Source organism: Symphodus melops (genome assembly GCF_947650265.1).
Source record: "Symphodus melops genome assembly, chromosome: 11".
Taxonomy (NCBI): Eukaryota; Metazoa; Chordata; class Actinopteri; order Labriformes; family Labridae; genus Symphodus; species Symphodus melops.
Window position 1 is genome coordinate 14,479,773 of NC_136701.1, and position 24,369 is coordinate 14,504,141.

A 24,369-nucleotide genomic window follows, 5' to 3' on the forward strand; every position below is an offset into this window, starting at 1 on the left:
AGAAGAAAAGGGTCACTAAAGCTTGGAATGATTTTTTCTTCTTCTACGAGGCTTCATCACTCTGTGGAATTATGGGCACGCCATCTTCAAGCCTGCCAAGTTGTTCTAGTAAATAAGACACCTGTGTGAGTGATGGGCTTTTGAGTTCACCACTTCAAAAATAGTGCTTGATAATATATTAATGCTTTTCAAATGTCTATCTGACACATCTAAACAGTGTAACATCAACAATCACCCTGGAAATTCCGATTTCTTTTTCATTTTTAAATTTAGACTAGCAGAACTTCTTTTAGTTAGTTGGGTGAATTGTCAGATTTGTTTTATTGTACAGGATCAGTTATAATGGATAAAATATATGAATCCTTATTTCAGAATTTTGTCTGATGTAATATGAAACAGAAACAAAAATTAGAGCCATTCGAGACGATAACAATAGTTAATGTTTCTGTTCACTATTTTTAATCTAACATGAACATGTGAAGGGTCCTCATCTTGTATCAAGGTGTGTTAAAGTTGTTAAACTACAACCCCTCAAATCTGATCGGGTGATATTAAGATGTTACTGACACTTTGATCTTTGTACTGAAAAGTCGTTTTGTTTTTGTTCGTTTCCCATTTGACCTCCCTTCTCCGACCCTGCTGGACTGAGAGATACTGTAACTATCATCACAAGACAGAAATATGAGTGAGATTGAACAATGATGAACAGTGTGTGACAGTGAATGACACCTCTCAGTACAACACAGTAACGACCTGCCCATGGCCGCCTCTCCATGCTCGCGACTGAATCATTTGGTTGGTAATAAACAAAAAATGTTCTCGCTCTTAACCACTGCAAACTTTTGGTTGCAGAACAAAAGGGTCATCATTCTGCTCGCTTCTACCGCTCAGGTTAGAAAAGACTTCCATCTGTCACTGATAGTTTCTCCACCTGCAGCACATTTAAACAAACCACTTCTCTGGTGCTTTTTATTTTTCTCAGACACCTACACAAACTGAAAACACGAACACATGCGAAAACAAACTCAACGTACTGTTATTGAACTGAAGAACGCTCTGAACAAAGAACGAAATGTGAAGAACTTGGATGAACGTCAACGTGGACGCTTTCCTGGAGCTCGTTCAAATGCTGAAGCAGTCCACCAACTTTTTGGAGTTCCACGGACCTGCATGGTTGCTCAGAAACTGTTGCTTGACCAGGTCTTTGACCGTCTGGTAGACCACAGCTTCCTCCTATGAACAAAACGTAAACAACTTTTAAGTAACAACAGTTCATTGAAGCAGTCTCAGAATGGACTGCACAATAAAATGAACCGCATCTGATCGTTTCAACGGATACAAACCTTGACACTGTGGTAGGTGGGGAAATCCAGCAGGTAGCTATGGCCAGCTAGCTGCGCAACTCGGAGGAAATAACTGTACAGGGCTCTCTTGCAAAGTCTGCTGGAGAAGCCAGGCCCGCTCACTGATGGAGAGCTGGGAAATAATAAAGTAGTGCACCATAAATGCTCTGTACGGTTATTGTTTGAGGATTCGTTCTCAGCTTCAGGGGGCGGCTGTGCTGAACATAGAAAATGTGTTTGGTAAGACAATTCTGCACTGCTTCAGCTTCGACTTTTAATGTTTGACCGAGTGAGCAAAGACATGGCTTTCTCACAGGAAGCAAGCTTAGCATTGTCAATAAAGGGAGTAGGCAATAAAGTTTTGGTGGAGTCATGAGAGCATTAGAAGAGCGCTATTAGATCCTTTTAAGATCTCTTTCTAGACTACTTTAATGTCTTCAGCTCCTGATGTCCCTCAAGCCACCAAACACATCCTTTGACTTTATTACAAATGCATTCCACATATATTGAAATCTTCTGTGCAGTAGTGATGAGATTTGGGGAGAAACCAGGGTTTTCATGAAACAACCGATTGCTTCAGGGACGATAAACGTGACAACAGGAAGCAAAGACTAAAACCTTGTTTCCACCAAGCTGTCAGGTCTGGTTCAGTGAAGCCTTATTTTGCGTGCTTTTCCACAGCCAGCCTTACAGATCAGTAAATCACAGCAGCACCACATGGCGTAGACCGCCAAGAAATTCGACAAAGAATTAGCGCGTGACACAGTAGACAAAGATCAGTGACTCCCAGGAAGGTCTGCATCTCCATGGTTGTCCCATGTAAGGGTGCTATGTGCTGACTTTTGTTACAACCCCCCCCAAAAAAACAGCCTTGTAATGACCCTCAGGATATGGATTTGTCCTTTATTACTGCTGTTAATGCGAAGTGAAGATTCCTTCGACCGATCAAAAGACTGCAGTGTGTCTTACTCCAACCTTTAGTGTCGGAACGGTGCACCTGGCACCCCAACATAAAGCTACCAAAAATGTAGAACGGTATGGATCAGTTATTTCGGTACGCTTAAACTTTTGGAAGTGGAAATGCCAATAAATGTGTACAGAAACATATTGAACTGGACCTTGGTGAAAAAGGGGATAACTGGCCTTCTGTAAAATGAGCCTTTTTTTTTTTTTCCCCCCATGAACGTTCTGAACAACCATTTCATTCTTCATCTTCTTCCCTCTGCACATATTAGATCCTGTACCCTTGTCCTTAAATGGATCGCCCTCTATTTCTCAAGACCATTACTTCTTTGCGTATGAACAACATTTTGCTTGGAACTCATCCTGACAAAACACCATGATGCCTAAAACTAATTGTTCAGTCCGCAAGACGAGAGCTGAAATACACAGCAACGCTGCGAGCACAAAGCAGGGAATCTATTTTTGGATGTAATCTCTGCTCAAGGACAACTCAGCCTCCGACGAGAGCCACGTCTGCACCACGCTCGAGCTGCTGGACATCAGTAGTTGTCGGCAGCTCTGAAGCCAGGAGATGGCAGGAGCCCCGGGCCTCGCTGAGCCTGTCAAACAAGCAGTCAGCTCTCCCAACAGAACCCCTTCTGTCCTTGAACTGGCTTCAGGAGAGCGCATGATGAGGTAAGCTTTAGACACGTCACGGCTCTACATTTGTAATGCATTTCAGAGGAGACAAAGTTTTTAGTGTTACGTAGACGTTATGCAAAAAAACAAACGTACCCATCAATGATGAAGCCCTTGCTGCTGTCCACTACTTCGATATCCTCGTCTCCGAGGCACCAGTTGATACTGAGATCGTCGTGCCATGGGGAGGTCGCAGTCGGCCCCACATATTCGCCACAGAGAAAGAAGATGTTTTGCTTTTTGTAGGAGGTCGGCAGAAAGTCCTCCATGTCGTCGGCCAGACGCTTGTTGGTGATGTCAGACACTTCTTCATTGATGGACCTCGGGCCCCCTAAATAAACAGAACGAGCCCTTATTTGCTCTTTAATGTTTGTTGATGATGCCGTCACAGTTCTGTCAGATACTGAGAAAGGTTACACTTTCCGTTTCACAGGTAGTTTTCACCATTTGGAGATCAGCTCAAGCGTACTTTTCAAACAAGATCACTCGGATGTAGAACACATACATTTACTGTTAATAATGTGTTTGATACACTCCACTCCACCCTAAGGACACAGTTTGACTTGTGTGCCTCCTGTTGGGAGATACTACAAGAAACTGATGTGTAACCCTTTCTGTCTATCTTAGCATAAAGCCCGTTCACGTTTGCGGCTCTTTACCTAGCACCATGCTGGTGATGTAGAGCGGCTGGATGAAGTGGGTCAGTAATGCACCCTGAATCCCAGTGACGGTCCAACGACACAACTTGTCACTACCGGACATGCAGCAGACCTTTGCACCCCACACACTCGGTTCGAGGTAGGCTACAGGGACCAGCGCACCTTGAGCATGATACTGCAGCTTCATAGCAGCCCAAGTGCTGTTTGCAGGATCCCTGAGAAAAGACAGACATCGTGTGCTGCTCATTCAGACACCACCAGAGACAACATCATATATACATATTCATTTTATATGTTGTGTTTGGGATGTCTGTTAGAAAGTGTCTAATGCAACAAACCAGCGATGAGAAAAAATGGTTTATTCTACAGCAGGTCGATTTGACCTCAGATCAATATCCAGATTAATTGAACATTTTACCTCGATTACGATAAATGATCAATCATTTAGTTATATTAAAGCAGAGATATTGTTTCTGATGAAAGAGTGCACATCTCATTAACTATTTCGTGGTTTTAAAGTAGAAATGAACTTAACTTAAAACTGAAGAAAACAAATAACTTAACAGTTAACACAGTTTTTCCACAGTGTTTACATTTGACTTCTTTTTTTGTCGGGTGTCGTCTTCCCTAAAGACAGAATGTGACAAAACGACGGACGCTGCTTTCATGTTGCGGATTGGACACGTCGTCTCGTGACTCTGACCTGAAAATTATCAAAATCATTGACACGGGCAAGATTACATCGATTAATTGTTCTGAATGTTGAATTTTTTTTAAAAGCATCTGAAACAAAAGGAATGTAACCTGCTCGGGAAGTTTCCAGTTACAGCATTATCAAGACAATCACTCCTAAAAAGTCGGTAACTGTAGTTGATTTAAATTATTATCCTGGTTCTTAGAGGAAGATGAGCTCTTTTTCTTTTTTGGTAACACCTGCCCTCATCTATTATCATGAAGATCTATGCAGTGTTTCCCACACATAGATGACACCTGGTATATTTATAGACGCTGACAAGAGAGAGCGAGAGTGTGCTAATGGGATGCACGGAAATTGACAACATCAGAACCTCAGTACGAGGTACAACAACGTCAATGCAAGGTATGTAATCTGTGTGAACGGATTCCCAATGCGAATTGGTGGAAACTTGACGACGGATTTGGAAACCAAAAGTACAGATCTGTAAGGGGGTTGGATTTTATAAGGCTTCATGCGAGGCAACAAACCCCATTTTAAAACGTTTCACTTGAGACTGTCATCACAACAGATGATCCCTCAGGTGAACTCCAGCGCCCAGGTAAATCCTTCATACACAAAATACCTGCAAATTACTGCTTTAAACGAAGCACACGGAACCCAAAAAAGGAAGCAAGCTGTACTTGAAGTAGAAGTTCTTCGCCGCTCCTTCGGGACATTGATTGGTGTACAGATGCAGACTGATCCCAGGTTTGAGCTGAAGTTGGTGGCAGTCTGTACTGGTCTCGAAAATGCAGTTCTCCTTGGCCAAGGGATCAGCATCGTAGAACAGCAGAAGCTGCTTGTACACAAACCTGAACACAAGCCAGAAGAAGAAGCAGTCTCACTTTAAGTTGCAAAGTACAAGAAGCTCGCTGTGGCACGAGACAGTGAGCGAGCTGCTTGCTCTGATGCCTGTAGGAAGGCTCGACACTAATCAAGTATTTAGGGATCATAGTGAGTAATTCTAAACATTTGTGTGAAATGTGCATAAGAGGTCATATACAATAGTTTGTACCTCAAAAGGGCTCGTCTGGCGAGGATGAGGGCGTGGCAGTCGTGCACCATGGTCCCGTTAAAGCAAAGCCACTTGCTGCAGTTTGAACGACCAGCTCCCAGAGCCACCACCTTATACTGCTCACGAGGACGACGAGCTGCATCCAACACATCTACGGAGGAAATCAAACCATTTCTCTATCAACTCAATGTAAGCTTTTTAGCTTTGGATGGGAGCAGCCAGGATGAGTCACTGAGATGACTCATTTCCAGAATAATAACTGAAGGTCATTGAAAAACGAGGTGATTCATCAGCCCCCATACAAACCACTGCCTTTGACTGAAAGAGCTCAAAGGTCATAATCACTCACAGGTTATCATCAATAGGACAACTAAAAGATTTAACTACTCTTTAGCATTTAAATGTCTCGATGTTTGTCGAGACTGAAAAGGAGGGAAAACTAAGGTTTTGAGCAAGAAGCAACATAATAAAGAAGAGATGTATTCTAGTCATCTATGGTACTGTTAATGATCCTGAATTTAATGATGAATGTGGATAAAATACAAATAGACACTGTACTGTGATATACCATGCAAGTCTCTCATAAAGCTGCAATGTTAGCATTGTTACAAAGCAAGAAAGAACCTTGACAGCAGTCTGCTGAAGTATAAACAACAGCCCACGATATCTTTCTTACTCAAGTGTCTGCTTTATCATGCTCTCTAACTGAGCACCTATATAAGAAACACCCACCACGAGTCAGGGCTGTAGCCATCCACTGGCAGTATTCACAATTAATTGGCCTTCTCTGTCTACAACTGCCTGGATGTAAACGTTCAGAGTGAATGGAGGATAGAATCCCATAGGAGCTGCACATCCGGTGGTGTTTTGATCAAGAAAGTGGAGTTTCATGTAGACTGTGTCAAATTAAACTGGCGTACAAGGCGGAGCCATGTGTGAGCACATTTAGCACAAGTGCATTCAAGTTCAGTGTAAGGAGGACCGGAGGTTAGCAGTGCTAGCTCTGATAACGTTAGCAACACTTTAAAAAAAAAACTGATTTGACGAGGTTTAACGTTAAAAAAAAAAATGTTCATTGTGATCAGTTTTTAATCTCACATTACTAAAAGTCATTTTGCTTGAATTTCAATTTCCTTTCAACCCACTGGAAATAAGTCGGCTGAGAACATCCCGATTCAACGTTGCTTTATTGTTTACCTCTTATCATCACAAATGCTGCCATGTGGCTCTTGCAGCCCTGAAAGTCAGGACTCATCTTCAGGAGGCTGTCAAACGTCTCGCTGCTGATCGCTCCCATGTGATTCTTGTGCCGGTCTGTTTGCCAAACTACGAGAGAAAGATGAAAACACAACACCTGAGTTTAGAATCAGACAGAGAACATCATTTGAACATCACCATGTGAACCCTGTCAAGAAACAGAGTTCACAATGAACCCTGTGTTCGCATTGTAAAAAGGCCGAGAATGTTTGTAAAAACTGTAACACAGGATGGACTTCACATGTGTAGTGTGCAGTATGCACGTAAACAAAAAAAAGAAGAAAAAACATATATTCCCACATTAACACACACCATCTGTTTCCTTACCTTCTGCCTCAACTTTATGGTCCCTCAGGCCCTCTAAGCTTTATAATTGAAGCACAGTTAAGTAAGATATATTTCAAGAATCTGTTACTGTAAGGTCCGTATCACCAGATTCCACGTAACCATCACATTTTATGTCTGAAATTGATCTTGTTTATTGAGGGTTTTTATTTGATCAGGTCTGGTCTACTGGCAGTTTATTATTATTTGAGTTTAGAGTCTGACACCTTCCATCAGTACAGCCTTCAACACACTTTAGTCCAAAATGTCATGTGCAAGGGGCTGTCATAATAAAATGCTGTATTCAGTTATTCATATTAAAAGGAAATAAAAGGAACAAGTGCTAGCGGGCTGGTTAAGGACATAAAATGGTTTTTTTTAGCCTGTGTTGGAGGATGAGTCAAATGTCCTGACTTCAGTCTGGAGTTCATCACATGACTGTGTGACCAGGACAAAAAAAAAAAAAGCAAGTGACGAATGAGGACTCACAGTGACAGGAAAAGCAACAGACAGGAGGACGAAACAAGTCAAAGATGGGATTTTGGAAAGAGGGAGCTGTTGTTCAATGACGTAGGCTCGAGCATCACAGGAAAAGTGAGCGAGGATGCAAGCTGCGTCAGGGAGCAGATGTAGTGACAGACAAGTGAGGTGGTGTGAGAAACTTTGGAGAGGTAATCCACAACACAGGCAGCTGGACAAGACAACGTCTTCTTTGTTGGGCATATTAAGACTAGTATAGTGTATGTACAGTCACTACTATTGCACCTTCAGTCTTTGTGCCCTGGTCTGGATTCTTCAAATCCTTGATCTGATCCAGGAGCTGCTCTTCATCCGAGAGTATACTTCTTTGGGGTGACATACCAGGGAGAGAGAGAACGGTACTGTCATCATCTGAGTTTTCATCCTGAGAAAAAAACAAACAAACATATTTTAATTGATTCCAATCGTTTCATGTTGTCTTTAAACAATATTAAATATAAAAGCAGAATATTTGTCATAAGTTTAGCTTTAAGGCGGCTCCTTAGGCTGCAGTGACGCTGACATAGCGTTACAATTATTAGGATCTCATAACAAGGTGAAAATCTAACATCTAAAATCTGCCCGCTGCTATGAAACACCTAGAATATGTTGAAGGAAACCCTGACATTATCTCTTTCCATGTATTTACCTCCTCTCCCAAAAGGATGTCACCAGTACAAAGTTTATCTTCGAGTTGTTGGATGGAGACATTATCCATTCTGTTTCTGTCACTTCCTTCAGATAATAAATCCCTCTCTGCTTGGTGAAAGTCTCCAGAAGCAGACAGATTTTCTCTAGGACAGGAACACAAACAGTGACCACGTTTTAAAATCTTAAAATGAGCGGATGCTAAATGTCTTAGCTGTTAAATCACATTTACTTACAGTATCTCAAAATGACACAACGGTAGCTAGACAGTTAAATGTATGCTCGTATTTGGAGCAATATTTCAATAGTTTTCTTCTCAGTTCAAAAGTGTGAAGACATCCTGTACACTCATTACATGAGACGAGGCAGTTTGGTTACATCTCAGGTACCATGTTGAAATCTTCTAAAAACTTCAGGGGGATATATTCGGTCTTGAATTAAGAGTCAAGTTTTGTTGACCAATCTTATCTCAAGAAAATAAGACAATCTAAAGACTATGGAATGAAACTAATAAGTGAAAGATAGAACTGGTAGAGTCCAGTCCAGCGCATGATTATGAATAACAAGTGGATCTTTCATAAAACCATTCACTATCATAATTAACATTTTTCATTGTTGTGTACTTAAAGAATAAAACTTGCATTGTGTATGTGTTACTGTAATACAACAATTCCACCCTTATGTAGTTACCTCAGCCCAGTAACACCGGAATGAAGGGGTACTTCATCTTTAACGTAATCCTGATGACGATCAAGTTCTGGCTGAGACCGAAAATAAGCGGCACGTCTTCTTGGACTGCATTTAAATGCTTCACTGTCCTCCATGCTTTCAACCAACCTACAAGAAAATGAAAAAAAGAAGACTTTTTTTTTATGCGGGTTGCAGCGCCAACAACAGTGTAAATGTGTAGTACTAGTCTGTACTCATCTATGATAAATTACCTCATTTTAGAGTTGCACCACACTGGGAACTCTCCAGTTTTTTCTAATTCTAAATGTTTCTGTTTTTTTTCCTCACAGGAAAATGTGTTTGCATAGAGGAAACTATCATTGACATAAGCACTACATCCTGGTTTTTAATAACCTGTAGGCCTAATAAATTTTCATTTGGTGTTTCTGTCTTTAAACCTCTGAAACTGGCTGGTACAGAAGCAAACATTTGAGAAGAGCTCAGTCCTTCTGTGGATTATCATAAATTGATTACAAATAAATGGAAAAATATTTTGGAATCAGTTAGAATTAGTTCTTACAATCTATTTGTTTACAAACCAAACATGTTATGCCACCATAATAGTTTGAGGTCAAGACTATAATTCGGACAAAAGATGACATTTAAAGCTTAAAAAATCATGGTCGCCATTTTTAATTCACAGTCGTTGTAGACTAAATTTTTTAGAAAAATAGTGACAATTTACCATTTAATCACTCGTGAATTACACTTTATTAGGTTCTGTGTGAGTAAAAAACATAGACTGTGTAAGTCTTATTAGTCTGTTCAGTCTATGGTCTTTTCAGGCTAAACCCAAACATTAAACGTTGCTAACAGCAGCCAGGTGACCGGAAGAAGCTAACACAGTGACATGTGACAAATTAAATTTTTCTTACCTCTGAGATATCTGTTGTAGGTCAGGTTTGCTTAACAAGGCTTGTTTTGTTAACATTAGCTTAGCTTTGACGTTTTACTTTCGACTGACACGAGCTGCGTTTCCGTCCTAAAACGTTTCACGAGGTGTTTAAAAGTGTTTCAACCTTCAATTACCATAATTAATACGTTCAATATATTACCATAAATGAACCGGCACTTTTAAGTACATCCACAAACCCGAACAAGACGAACTGCGATCGTACTTACCTGCCTCATCCAGAGTCGGAAAAGGAGGATTAGTGATTTGAAACTGGCAACCTTGAATGTTAAGGTTCAGTTCGATAGATCAGGTGATGAAAAAAGTCAGTTTAAAATGATGAATGATTATTACGAAAATAATAAGAAAGCCAACGTTTAACAATTTTATTTCAAGAGTTTGTGGACACCCAACCTGGACGCCCATGATAGTTAAACAGTTAAATGTTTATTTATTTTTAACTTGACATTGAAAACATAAATATCATGCGATTCAATAAGTTTTACTTCTTCTTCTTTGCAGACATGTAACTTATAACTATATTCTTACCACTGTTTGTAATCAATATTTATTTTCCTTTTTTTGTTCCGTTGTTATTATTATTATTATTATTATTATTATTATTATTATTATTATTATTATTATGTACGTTTACCTTTGCCTTATGTTACATGTTCGGAATAAATGAACAAATCAAAACAAAATAAAACATTTGACTCTCCTTGGCTGCCAACACAGCGCACTATGTTGCATACTGGTGTAGCCTCCCTGCACAAACATGATAATACAACAGGCTGAACAGGTGTTCCTATAAAATGGATATACATTCCAAAGTAACAGAGACATTTACCCAAAATACACTCTGAAATCAGACAGACCCAAGGAAATACCCTCTTGTGTCTGTAAAACATTTGAGTAGCCTAAATGTCATACTTCCGTATCTGTATTTACATTGTGATATCTGTGTGGATGTCAATATTGCGGAACCAGGAATTTAGATTGAATGCTGGAAAGTGGAGGAAAGGAAAGAGCAGGTCAGTAATGTTTTATGTATTGGCAGCAAATAATCAAATAGGTACAGAATGGTGTGATGGTTTCTATGAATTTTAAATCGGTAGCACTGCAGACACACACACACACACACACACACACACATACACACACACACACAGAAACACAACGCTGAAAGCGCATTCTGAAAAGCGTTCACCAATAAATTAATTTGCAGTTTAAAAAATAAATAAAAACATCTCTCACACACTGCTACACAAAAACACACATTTTTAATCCTCCCATAAGTGTGTGGCTTTATTTACAAAAAATTGAAACGCTCCCCTGATCACTGTAAACTGTATTTTCATTTCCTCCTTCATTTCAGTCTCTCCTGAGCCAAATGAGGCTTTCTTACGAGCCTGTGTGTGCATATGTCTGAGTGGGTCTGTGATTCACATGGGACTGTGAAATGTTAAGTCACCCCCATCTCTAGAGAGCCCTCTGAAGCGCAATGGAAACTATCCCATGTGTCATCTTTATTTTAAATACCACCTATTCCCTTCATGAATCCTCTCTCTTTGTCTCTTTCTATTCCCCTTCCTATCTGTCTACGTCTCTCCTCTTATTTAGCTTTCACACCCACACACTCCCTCATGAGAGAAGAGATTTCCCTGTTTATTTTTTAATGGGGGAAAAAAAATGAAACAGAGTGGCCTACAGAACATACTTGGAACTCAATTCACTATTGTGTCTTTTTTTTCTTCTACTCAGGGACATGGTTCCTCAAATACATTGTCACAGGTTTGTGTTGGAATATAGACAGGAAAACTGTGAAATCTTGAGCCCATTGACAATTTTTGAAACATATGTTGTACTGTATGTGTGTGAGAGTGTGATTGTAATCATGTGCTTGCAAGTGTGAAAAAAAAACACCACTAGGAATGGTTTATAAGGCTGTTTATTGATGCCTGGCTGTCGGAAACTGTGATTTTTTCATTTATATTCATTAACACTAGAAATCAAAGCCTGAAATTCAACCAAACTACATTTTCTGCCTGCGCTTAGCAATGACTTTTCCACTGATATCCCCCATGTGTAGCTACTGCAGTGTTAATTATTTTGTGTGTGTGGAGGTGTAGATGTTTTATACCTATGAGACTCTATTAACCTGACAAAATACTGATGAAACTCTAAATTATTCACATTATTAACTTGACGTTTGCTACCACTGATCACAGTCAATTATGATAGTGCTTCAGGATAAAGAAACAAAGATACAATGAGGCATATATATACACACACACACACATTTTTTTGCCCTTATTTGAATTGTTTAGTTTTTTTGTGTGGATTAAATTTTGCTTGAGTGTTTTTTTCTGAAGGACTTGTATAACACACACATGATACTATTGTTTGTCATGTGTTGTGTTTAGTTTCTGCGACTTCATACTTTAACTTAAAAACTGTCATTATATCAGAGAAAAGTGGGGCACTTTGCAGGACTTTTTTTTAAAGATACATTTAAATTTCATTTGTTTGATAATTTATGGCACACAAAACTGTGGAGAGAGCTCAGGAATTTCTGATAATGGAGCTTAAATGGATGGTGAACGTTTTTAAAAGCATGCTAAATAAACCTTTCGGGGATTTTAAATGTACTGGTCTTCATAAGAAGTTAAAAGTTCTAGCCCACTAACATCTCAGTGAGGCAGCATAAGTGGCGGCATCTGATTCAGTCCGCTGGTTTTACTCTGATGTGAGTTGCAGAGTGGAGGAGTGACATCAGACTGTTTGAGTGTGTGCTCAAAAAAAAAAAGGAAAGGAAAAGCTGTACCTACTTGTACAGCTAAAGCCTTACATTCACACCAAACTGCATCAGAGTGTGGCTGCTGAATAAGGAATGAAATTCTGAAATCTGGAAATTATTTCCAACTGGGTCACTGCCTCCATGCACAACTGAACTGGGATAATTGGCATTTATATTTATTTTCTTTAACAAATTTGACAGGCCTATCCCCAGGCTGACCACTAGAGGGTAAAAGTCCTTTGCTCACCCACTCCCCTCAGTTTATTTCTGAGGCTCACACATGACCTACAAATCAGCTGCCTCAGACAGAACAGAGGAAACACAGCAGTTTGGATCCAGCTGTGATTTGCCATAACGTTGTCGACCAAAAAAAATAAAAAATATCTCACCATCCACCAATTCATCTTATGATACTATCAGAATGATTCCAGACAGTTTGAGGCTACTGCATGGCCAATGTAAGCCTACAGTCAATTGGCAATTTTGAAAGGCAAAGTACCACGAAACAAATTAAAATGAATTTTGTACAATACATCTAAAGTAGATGACAATTCATGAATCCTGAAAAATGCAGAAATCACAAAAAATGCAGAAAAATTAAAATGATTACAAATAAATGCATTTGAACTTTGTGCTGGCTTCATATAAAAACAGGAAACAACAACACGTTTTTCAAACTAACTATCTTAAACTGAAGTGTCGATCCAATATCTGATTTGTGAATTACTTCAATATCGGATATTAAACGGGATCTGTCCCTTCTCTAACATTTATTACACGTCTGACACATAAAAGAGCTTACGTTTTTTTTTGTGATTTACAAAAAGGCCGTGCTTTGTGACAGGTTGGAGCAGACAGGTGGTCTTTGCACATGCAACACAACATCTGTGTTGTCCTTTAATCTCTGGAAGAGCAATGGATTGCAGAGAGAAACGCATCAAGCTCTTTCACTAGTGCACACAGGGAAAAAGAGAGAAAGAGAGAGAGACTAGATTCTGTTTTTGATGTTCTGCCATCTGACTGTGCCGGACAGAATCTTAAAAGAGGAGTTGGTCACTGATACACACTGAAGTCCTTATATCAGCTAAAATCAGAAGGAGATCACTGACAGATAGTGCAGGCTGGCCTCTAAATCTAAACAAGGAGGATGGAGAAAGAAAATTGATTATGCACTTATTTTTGTCAACCCTCTACTTATTTTCCCCCTTCTCAGCACAAAGGAAGATTTAGAGGTTATAAATGGTGTTTTAACTCAGTGGAAAAATGATGCTGCTCAGTGTTTCTTCTTTCTTTATCTCCTATACTGTCTCCCCTGCAGTTCTGTAGCTGCAGCTTCATGCATCTTTAAAAGATGAGAGGGAGGCTCCACTTTCTCACGCCATGTATGACGAGGAGGGAGAAAACACTAGACAGAAGAAGCAGTAGGTACAAACGCCAAACCCACCCATGTCAAACCCACGTGCCATACACACTGTGCTGCAATATGTTCATGACGAAAAAGGCATTCATTTTTGTGTTTCTTTCCTTCTGTGTCGTGAGGTATTTCCCAAAACCAACCTCCCCTTCCTATGCATTTCATGACACTTCTGCTGAATCTCATCAGGATAATTATTCGCACACAGGCATCTGAGGCACTAGCATCTGCCTCTCCTTCTGTTGACCTCCCCTGCCTCCCTTTCATTCTTTCTATTCAATACTGCTCTCTTCTCCTCTCAAACACACCTTTGCCTTCTTTTCCAATCCAATGTTGTCATTTTCTTCCTGTTTTTTTTTTTTTTTTTAATTCTCTCTTCTCTCAGCTCATTGTTTTTTGTTTTTTAAAAAGAGCAAATCTCCACTTCATTAGCCACTTCACAATCTTTGCAAATTGCAAACATATTCTGTGTAAAATTGAAAGGGGTGAGCTGAAATAAAAGGTGACGGTGCGATAACAGATTTGATGAAGAATTTATGATCGAACATGAGGCTCAAAGAATGAGACAAAGGCTGAGAATGTGGACGTATTTAAAAAGGTCATGACAAACATGTTGCAATCCAAAGCAGATGAATGCATTCCTGAGTGTACCTTCACACAGTCACGAGAGATAGGATTAATGTACTTTGGTCCGTGCTGTAATAATATGATCTATATTAGCTGGTAATTTGCCAACAAGTCAAATGAGCATAATTTTATTTATAATCTTAGTTTCTGAATGAACAGATTGGCTTATTTTTTGATTATGAACCACATGAAAAAGTTATGAGGCTACAAACGGCTAAGATGATGCCTCAGACAGTTTAACACTCTGTCTCTGCTTTTTAATATCTGAATGGAATCAACACTGCACAAATGACAGCATAGGTAGGTAGACAGCTTCCACAGCATCAAAACACTTTATCTAAAGCATATGGTCAACAGATGCTGACCTTGTGTTATCACATATGAGATGATAGATGCATCTGTGTAGGTAGGACGAACACATTACTGACCAAGGGCTCTGCCAGGAATCCAACAATGATTATTTCAAAGTAAAGTAACCTCCACTCTATTAAACCGTAGTCTAAGATAAAAAAATAAAATAAAAAAACCCCCAGCTTACTTTGGTTCCATATAAACCTAATACAGGTGAAGCACAGGGGTGGTCTGACTCCAAAAAAAGAAGCAGTCCGACACCTTAAGCAACACATCTTGAACAATAATGCCGGAAAAATGTAACTTCCACTACAAATAAGTAGGTAGATAGGTAGCTTGATGCATTCGGACAGGCCTGAAAAGAAATGGCTATCTATTGTGTGAAATATAGATTTGAATTTTTCTTGCTAAGCTAGCTGTATAATGGATCTAGAGAGGCAATGTGCATCTGTTGGTTTGCTAGCATCTTTGTAGCTGAAATATAACAGCTGCTGGTGTAGAAAGTGGAACTTCGAGAATGATTTGGTTAATTCTTTTGTAATATTCGATTTGACCTTGTGTCCTATCAAGGCTTTTTTATTATTATTATTATTATTTTTTATTGAAATCCCTCAAGATGAAATCAAATAGTTTGTGGCTTTAGTGTATCATATTAAAGATCAGAAAATAGCGAAGAAACTGCAACTGGTTTGGAAATTTGTACTTTAACAAAGTCAATTACCAATGACTGACAAAAGGACACAGACACAGAAATACAAATAGCAAAATAAACTTTGACTAAAATTGAAATATATAATCTTTCAACCTAAATATTATTCAAAACACATCAAAAATGTGTTACAGCTTGTAAAATAAACAAGTAAAAATATGGACTCTTCTCACAAACATGGTAAACACGAGTCTATTTAAAGATACCACATGAAGAAAAATGTATGCCTATGCTTTATATATAGAGCATACTGATAACTTTTAACATGCTAACACACGTACCTTATTTGGTAAGACAATAGGGGACTGTAAAGCTTGTCAACCCTGTTTGTATGTTGACTGTGAGCATGTTAAGAGGCTAAGCTAAAAGCATGGCTGCCTTTGTTGGGCCTCATAGAGCAGATATAGCTTGTTGTATATGTGATTTTCCCACTAAACTCTGTTTATCTGCATCTTTAAAGCTATAGAGCAGCCGGATATAAAAGGCCTGTCGTGAGGCATCACTGTCTTCACCTTCTCTACTTGCTATATGTCCTTGTTACACCCCTTGCATCTGTTGGCACATTTCTCTGGCACATGCTGTGCTATAAATAGCAAAATGGCATGTGCAATGAGTTTGCTTCTCTGCTGTGCTGCTTTGAAACAACTGCAACACAACATACTGACGGCTTAGAGGTACAACTGTTCACAATAGTTAATGAAAGGCACAGCTAATCTAACATCTGATTAAATGTCCGTAAAATTCATGGAATAGAAGATAATATAACAGAATGCGTATGCAGTACATGCTCAATGACATTGCTCACGTTCTAATCTTTAGCTGGTATATGATGAAGTGCTTTCATGAGTTAATATGTTAGCATAGCTTACATAGTAGTAAGACGCACAGCAACAGGGTGGTCATGTTACCAGGGTCCTATGTACCACGATAAAAGCTGTTAAATGGTAGAAAAGATATTGTGACTGGCCCAGCTTCGAATATTTTATATATACAGTTGTTTTGTTCCATTTGTATAATTGTGACTGTAACAGTATTAGGTTTGGACAATTGGTTTGACAAAATGAAAAATCTTGATTGTAAGCATAGGCTTTTGGAAACTCTAAATGTACAGTATGTCCCTGTAACAAATGACTGAAAAACTCCAAAATAATCATTTGACTTAGATGTTCACGATATTTTGTTTCAAAAGGAAATGACAACCTATCAGTAAGTAGTACCATGTGGGACAAAACTGCTCTCTGAATTAACATATGAGGTTTTCACATCACTCAGACTCATCGTGACTCAAACAAAGACGTTGCAGTCATAAAGAAAGAGAGGAAGGGAGAGAAAGAAATATGAGACTTAGTTAATGGAAGGCACAGCTAATCGAACATCTAATTAAATGTCCGTAAAATGAATGGAATAGAAGATAATATAACAGAATGTGTATGCAGTACAGTTTCACATTACACTGAAAAGTGGGGGGATGGGAACTCCTCCTCTCAGCCACAGCAGTGGATATGTACTATGCATATTCAAATGGCTAGGAATGCGTACAGTGTAGCATACTGTATACAGTGTGCAAATAGAGGTTTTTCAAGGGCAGTCACTGCATTGAGATCTATATAGCATATTTGTTATTTATTAAATCTACATGACCTGATTATAAGATATCTGCATGAGCATTTTCATATAATTCATGTGAAAAAGAAGCGGGTATATAGGGCTTTCTGAATGTGAATGGTGAGCTAAAAGGGTCTGTGGAAATGAGGAGCATCCATAAAGCAATGCCCTGGCTCACACATATCAATTAAACATCAATGGCTAGTGGGGCAGCATTCACTGCACTTGACCTGCTCTCTGAGTACTACCAGCAATATTTCAACCAAGGCTTAAGAATGAAAAAAAATAGGTCCACATTGATTAAACATCAATGGATACTTGATTGTTTGATGAGTTTTCTGTGTGTGTGTGTGTGTGTGTGTGCATGTTTTGTGGGTCTTTCCCCAGAGCGGTTCTGTTCTGTTCCTCACCAAGGTGACGCTGGTTACCATGGTAGCAGCATCAGTTCTCTGAATCTCCCCCACTTCCTCTTTCCCTCTCCGTCTCACTCTCCCTTTCTCAACCCCAATCTTTCTCTCTGTTTCCCTCTTCTCCCGTTTTTCCATCTCTCACCCTTCTTCCTCCCCACCTTCTCTCTCTCTCTCTCTCTCTCTCTTTCTCTCTCTCTCTCGTTCTCATTTGTGCCTCTATCTCACAGAACATAGTAAGCAGGCCACCAGCCTTCATTTACATGACACAGTTGGGCTATGGCCAGGCCTTCTCATCTCTGGCAGGAAGATACAGTATATGGAAATTATGGAGATGTTACATTCTCTACAATGCTACCATACAAATCCTTCGTAAATTCATGGGCCTAATTTTTGGCTTACCTTTTGTTCCTTACACTTTGCTTTGCTTTGTGACAAACGACAGAACTAAACACTGGCCCTTATTAAATACGTTCTTGTTTTTTTTTTTTTTTCATTTAATTTTTATCTTCCCATGTTGATTGTTCAGTTCATAATCATATGGTTCCTCACCTCACATCAAGTCATTTGAAGCCACACCAGCTTCCTACAGTTTTCGTAGCATCCTTGGCTATACGTTCAGACCTTCAATTAATTTGAGGTTTGCTCTGCCATAGTGGTGGGACCTTTGTTTTTGCAGATATTCTCAGTGATTTTTTTTAATTATTCCCTGTCCTTTCATCTGCCATACCCTATTTATTTTGGACAATGAAACAGCATACGTCAGAATGAAGGCAAAAAGAACTGAAGGGAGAGGGGAGATAGGGGAGCATAATGTAGAGGAGTGATCTCCATTCCCAGTAGAAATCAATACACTGAGTTCTAACATTTTGGGAGTGTGTGTTCTGTGGGTGTGTGTGTGTGTGTGTTTATATCTACATGTGTGTTTATGTCTTTTTTAAGCAAGTATATATAAACACTTCAATATCTATACAGACGTGAACTTCTTCAATTGTGTGTGTATGTTTGCCTGGAACAGTGAACCACAGCTAGAGAGTAATCAATACCGCCTGTAAATGATGACTGTAATGTGGCGTTGCAGTAGTGATGTCGATGGAGTCTGTGCGAGTGTGTGTTGATGGGATATAATGCTGGTATTCTGTCCTGTGTGTCTGAGTGATTGAGTGTCAGTACATGAGAGTGTGTGCTTGGTTGTGAGGGGGGTCTTTCAGTACAGGGCAAACGAGAGGGTGTGGTTGGTGGGCAGACACGGTCCCAGTCTGAGTCCTGGGTGTACGATAACAGTAATTCAATTTATCTGGCGAGCCCTTGCCTATGGGACTACTGTAACTGTCTCTGGTTGAGTGTGTGTGTGTGTATGTGTGTGTGTGTGTGTGTGTGTGTGTGTGTGTGTGTGTGTGTGTGTGTGTGTGTGTGTGTGATGAGGGCAACCTGATCTTTTCGGCTCTCTGCTCAGGCCTCAATAAATAAGTTATCAAGGTCTCTACTTCATGTGGTTGTGTTTTTATGTATATGTGTCTTTGTGTTTTTTACTTGCATACTGCTGGGTTACCTTTGTCCAACCTCTTTCCCTCCCCCTCTTGATTTCAGGAACTTTAATTATGTTATACCTGCAGCTCTTACTTTTCTTCACTTTTCCGTTGGTTTCTTTTTCTCTTCATTCTTAATTTTTGTCATTTCCTCTTTTTCTTCCACATCATAAGTAATTTTTTTATTTTCCCCCATTCTGTTCACTTATGAAGTATTTCATTCACCGCTGATGCTAACCAAATGCATTGTTTTGATGTATTGTATCTAAGTATTGAAATCCCGTTTAAAACTATTTGTTGAGATGTAGTTATATATAAATAATGACTTTACTTGTGGCGCTAACTACAATGAGAAATATACACTTTCCCACATCTTTTTCCTCTGCTAAAACCAAACCACAGTGTTGAGTGATACTGTACCCTTGACCATATTTTTTTTTCAGTTGAACTGAACCTTTAACTGCATTACATCTAAAAGACATGTCCTCCTATTCCTATTATCCATGTTTTGATCCCCTCCTCAACTCCTCTGTTCTTCTTCCCCCTCTCTCCACTGAGCCGGTCTTTGGCAGCACATCGTCCTCTGCGGGCCAAGGGCAAACAAATGGCAGCCTCCCTCTGCAACAGCACGACGCTCTGACACACACATGCATGCATAAGCATGGCTGGATGTGGCTCGATCCCTCCACCCACAAGCAAAGAGGCACATATAGTACTGTGAATGCGGCATGCCTCACATATGTACCAGCATGAAAAGAAGCTCACATGAGCGATCATGCATGAGCATGTATTGCAGATTCATGGCCACACACAGAGAGAGATGGGAATTCTGTATGGACACAAACATGCACTCTGCTATCTAATCCTGTGGCTTTATATTAGTGTAATCCTTGCTTTAATATGAAGCTCTGCCTTTTTTTCCCCAAAGGAAATGCCATGTCCTGGTTTTACTAGGAAAAAGTCATTTACAGTAGCCTACATATAAAACCAAACACATACACACTAGGGTGGGATCAAGCTGTGTTTATGCCAAGTAGTGCCAGATTGGGCGCTCATGGTGACAATGTAATGAGTGCAAACCAATATGTTGCCTGTCTTTCGGCCTCCTTGAGTGTTGGGATCCTTTTTTCCCTTCGCTCTCTGCCTTGGAGCATCTTACAAACTCCCACTGTGCCCACTTATGTGTCTCCAGCTACTGTCATGGAGCTTCCGTCTGATATGTTGCTAGTCTGTGAAGCCCACGAACAAAAACTTGAGCGCAGCATGTCAAAACCAATATGAAAAATAGTTTTAGGCATGCCATGTATTTGCAACAGCACAGAGTTTGAATAATGATCTGGCTTGAAGAATTATCCTCTGGGGTCAATTACTGTGCTGCCTATGATGAATATCGATGTCTTTTGACTTCTCATTTAAATGAGAGTAATACAGTGTTAGTTGTGTTTTATTCAGTCATTCATTTGCTACTTGTGAAATGAATTACTGTACTTTAATTTTTAAGATAATACCTAGTTCCATTATTGTAAAAATGTACATCCTGTAACTGCAAATACACAGCCTAATTTCATATGAGGAGGGTCATGTTACCAGGGTCCTATGTTTCTGACACTGAAAGATACACCATGATGTATATTGTTCGGATGCAAATGTACGACTCAGAGACAGGAATAAAATTAACAGGGTTCTTTAATGACAAAGAATATGAACAATGAGGGGGTGAAGTGACTTTTGGGAAATCCATGAGTTTGTGTCTGTGATCTCCGTGAGCAAGTATGGTGAGTGATCCGTGCAGAAATAGTTTGTGAAACGTGTGTGGGTATTGTAGTAGTGCAGGCCACGGCCTTGATTAACAGAAAAAAACCACAAGAGTATGAGCATGGAAGCTAACAACTAGGATTCAAAACAAAACACTATCACTAGACGATAGCCAATGATTCGAGAGCTACTATACTCAGCAGAAACAATAATCCGGCGACAAGTGAACGCAGGATCCTGGTACAGTACTGGCAGTTGACGAGGAGATGAGTTGCAGTTGGCTGCCACGCCCCCACTGATTAACACACATGACAAGAAGGGGAGTGAGAAACAGGGGGATCATGACAGACAGGCGGGAACAGACAACACACACAAATGCAAGGGCACCACAGAACCTAATCATAACAGACACCGCCTGTTCATGTTATGAATCAATGGAGATAGAATTTGAAATGCTGTTAGAAATGTGAAAATGCTGTATATATTTTGCCATTTTGGAGCTATCAATGATTAAACTCAACCTCAAAATTTATGTTCAAAAGATTTCTATTTCAGTAAAGTGCTGGTGTTTCTAACATGTTTATCAATGGAAACATGTCAAAGTTTTGACAATGGAACTCCTTTGTCAAAATTGACTGCTGAAAACAAACTTGCAAAGTGCTTAATACAAAAAACAGCCAAAGCAAATTGGAATGTTTTTGTTTTTGCAGTTTTTCTTTAGAAACCAAAGTATTGGCCAAATAGATTTTTTATCTGATGATGTAGCTTTAAGAGACTCAAAAATTGCACAAGCAAGCTTTTTCTTGGAATTATGAACATCTACAAATCATGTCTTATCATCCAGGAGTTGTTAACATAAATCAAACAACATTGGCATCAAAAGATCTATGAAAGTGGCACAGTCCCAAATCCTACTATTTGTCCTTCCTTCAGACAGCAGCATTTGAACAACACCAAATTGCCATAAACCTAAGTAAATGTCATTTTACCTTCCGTCTTTTAAAGGGAAAATTTCCAAAACAATTTGGAGAAATTTGGAGGTTATCAGTCAGTGCTCCAATATTTAAATCAACCTGATCCTAGAATTGAGGTTATCTGGATCAGCGTCTGCATCAAAGTTATGCACTTGGGACACATTGAATATGCAAATATTTTGTGGATACTCTATTTGCATCATAATAGTTGCTCATGTAATATGAGCTCACTCTTCTAGAGCCCTGCAGAGCAATCAGTTGTGCTGATGGCTCTCTCATGAGATGGCTGCAATACTGTTATAGATCCACCATATTGTTGCAATGAATATTGTTGAGGGCAATGTTTGGTGTCTTCTAGTGTGAATAATCTATTGGAAAGGTTAAATAACCACATCTGACCATGTCACCATTTTCCAAGCTCAGTGGACCAGATTGTTTGCTCTGTGCCCAAGGCTAAGCGTGTTTTTTCTATGTATGTGTGTTCACTTTGGCTTCAGATACTCGGTTATAAGCTGTTCCCCAGTGTTGCTACTGCTGCCAATATAAATGAGATTTGTTGAGTTAAAAATCATGTTCTTGTTGTGATTATGCTAAGGATTTGTATGGTCAATGCTGAGTTAATTTGCCAGGCACTTTAGATGGCATATTTTCTTTTCTTTTTTTTTGTTGCCTTGACCAACATGCGATTCCTTATTTTGAAAGTGTAACCCAACAACCTCCATAATATTCAATGAATTTGCCTTTTCTTTAGTAAGCACTATCTCTGAAATAGAAGCTTAAAAACATTCCTTTGATTTTTTTTTGTCAATGATTAAATAATCTGTTAATTTATTTTAGAGATTGAAAAAAAAAAGATTCAGTAGATTATAGAAGGTTTGAAATCTACAGTACATCTTTTGAGCTTTTTTTTTATTATTATTACAAAGCTAACACTCCTGGATGGAATTTTATTGTTCACTCCATTTCCAAACTGCTCCCATTCACCCAACATTTAATTGAGCTATTTTTCATTGTAATTACTGTGACACAATGGCCTTGTGGTGTTCCTGTTCAGTGTGTTTCATTACTTGAGATCCATGGAGCCTGAGTGACACATTTGGCCCAACCACGTCTTAGCCTGTTCTTTTGAATTATTATATTAATTAATAACATGTTTTAATCTGGAATGAAGTCTTTGGTATTAAATCCAACCTCTTAATGTGTCAGCTCTGTAAATGCTTTGACTTTCAACTAATTAGGCATCCTGTACTTTTATTGTTGGACTGTCACACTGTTTCGCTCCATTAAAGATGTCTCTAGTCAATGAGTCAAGCAAGTTTTCACCCTTGAGTGGTGATGTTTTTCTTACTGATTGGATTAGCAGTTTTCGTGGACCCACTTTTTTGTAGGAATTTCCATCAATACGGCCATAACAATTTATTTAAAAGAGTTAACAGTGTCTATATCCCAATTACAAGCAATATAATCTGCATCCAGTATAAGGTGAATATTTACCATTGACCTCTTTTATAACATAACATTTATGAAAGACCACAGCCCACCAGAACATTTTTTTATATTTTCTTCATAGAAAATTTGACAAGTTGGATGAGTTTGAGCTTTAAACAAACAATCAATTGAAGCTTTATTCTTTTGGTGAACGTTTAAAATGGGTCCTGGACACCTCACAGAGCACATACAGTTAGAAAAGAACAGTATTCAAAATTATTGTGAGTAGATACAGTATGTAAACCGAATGTATTGATTATACATTTTAAAACCCAAAGATTCCTTCATACAGATATATGGACATATAAATAATGTGTATTAACATTTTTTACTGCATCAGGTTATGTATTATGCTTGGACAGTATAGTTTATTTCTTGACATTATTACTCATGTATTTTACATACATGTTAAACTAGGACAGTATCTTTAAGACTGCATAGTTTTCTTTCATTGTTGCATCATTTGAGAGGCAACAATACATCAGAAGCTGTGAACATTACAGTTAAAAGAAAAATCGTAAAAAGGTTGCAGGGCAACCTTAGGGCAAGAAGGTTCCTGGTTTAAATGAGCCAGTCGTCTGGCATGTTCTCACATGTATGGGTTCTCTACTGGTACTAAAGCTTCCTCCCATTGCCCAAAGACATGCTTGTCTGGTTGTTTATCTTTATATGTTAGCTCTGTGGTTGATTAGTGATCTGTCCAGAATGTACCCCGCCTCTTAGCTAACGGCAGCTGGGACAGTGAACAAGATAAGAAGTATTGATAACCAATGCATGACTTTGGAAAGACCTTAAAATGAAAGCAATTATACGTGCTGGAGCCACACCAAACCTTATTTTCAATTAGCAAGGAGGGAGTGTTTGTTGAATGCTTTGCCTCTACTGCCTGTACAAAGCTCACTGTTAGATTTAAAAGTTCAATCAGTGCAATATCAATTTAACTTGAG

The 24,369-nt window shown here is 39.1% G+C and overlaps 1 protein-coding gene across 3 annotated transcripts; it reads right to left on the minus strand.

The window, feature by feature from the left end:
* Positions 1–955: 955 nt before the first annotated feature.
* Positions 956–10,096, minus strand: adad2 (adenosine deaminase domain containing 2). Of its 3 annotated transcripts, none has more exons than XM_079356654.1 (11): positions 9,994–10,096; positions 8,833–8,979; positions 8,144–8,288; positions 7,741–7,879; positions 6,592–6,720; positions 5,395–5,545; positions 5,021–5,191; positions 3,644–3,858; positions 3,081–3,315; positions 1,344–1,476; positions 956–1,233 (listed from the first exon to the last, which is right to left on the minus strand). In XM_079356654.1, exons 2-11 carry the CDS (start codon positions 8,964–8,966, stop codon positions 1,123–1,125), a joined length of 1,563 nt encoding a protein of 520 aa, XP_079212780.1. In that variant the 5' UTR covers positions 8,967–8,979; positions 9,994–10,096; the 3' UTR covers positions 956–1,122. The 3 variants fall into 3 exon arrangements, with proteins under 3 accessions (XP_079212780.1, XP_079212781.1, XP_079212782.1); XM_079356655.1 differs by lacking the exon at positions 9,994–10,096 and adding an exon at positions 9,557–9,622; XM_079356656.1 differs by lacking the exon at positions 9,994–10,096 and having other exon boundaries at positions 8,144–8,326; positions 8,833–8,912.
* Positions 10,097–24,369: the final 14,273 nt, after the last annotated feature.

Coding starts and splice junctions, on each gene's coding strand:
- adad2 (XM_079356654.1), bottom strand. CDS start 8,966: ATGGAGGACAGTGAAGCATTTAAATGCAGTCCAAGAAGACGTGCCGCT. Junction 7,880..8,143: donor ACATCCTTTTGGGAGAGGAG/GTAAATACATGG, acceptor TTTTTTTCTCAG/GATGAAAACTCAGATGATGA. Junction 3,859..5,020: donor GCGAAGAACTTCTACTTCAA/GTACAGCTTGCT, acceptor GTCTTTTCTCAG/GGATCCTGCAAACAGCACTT.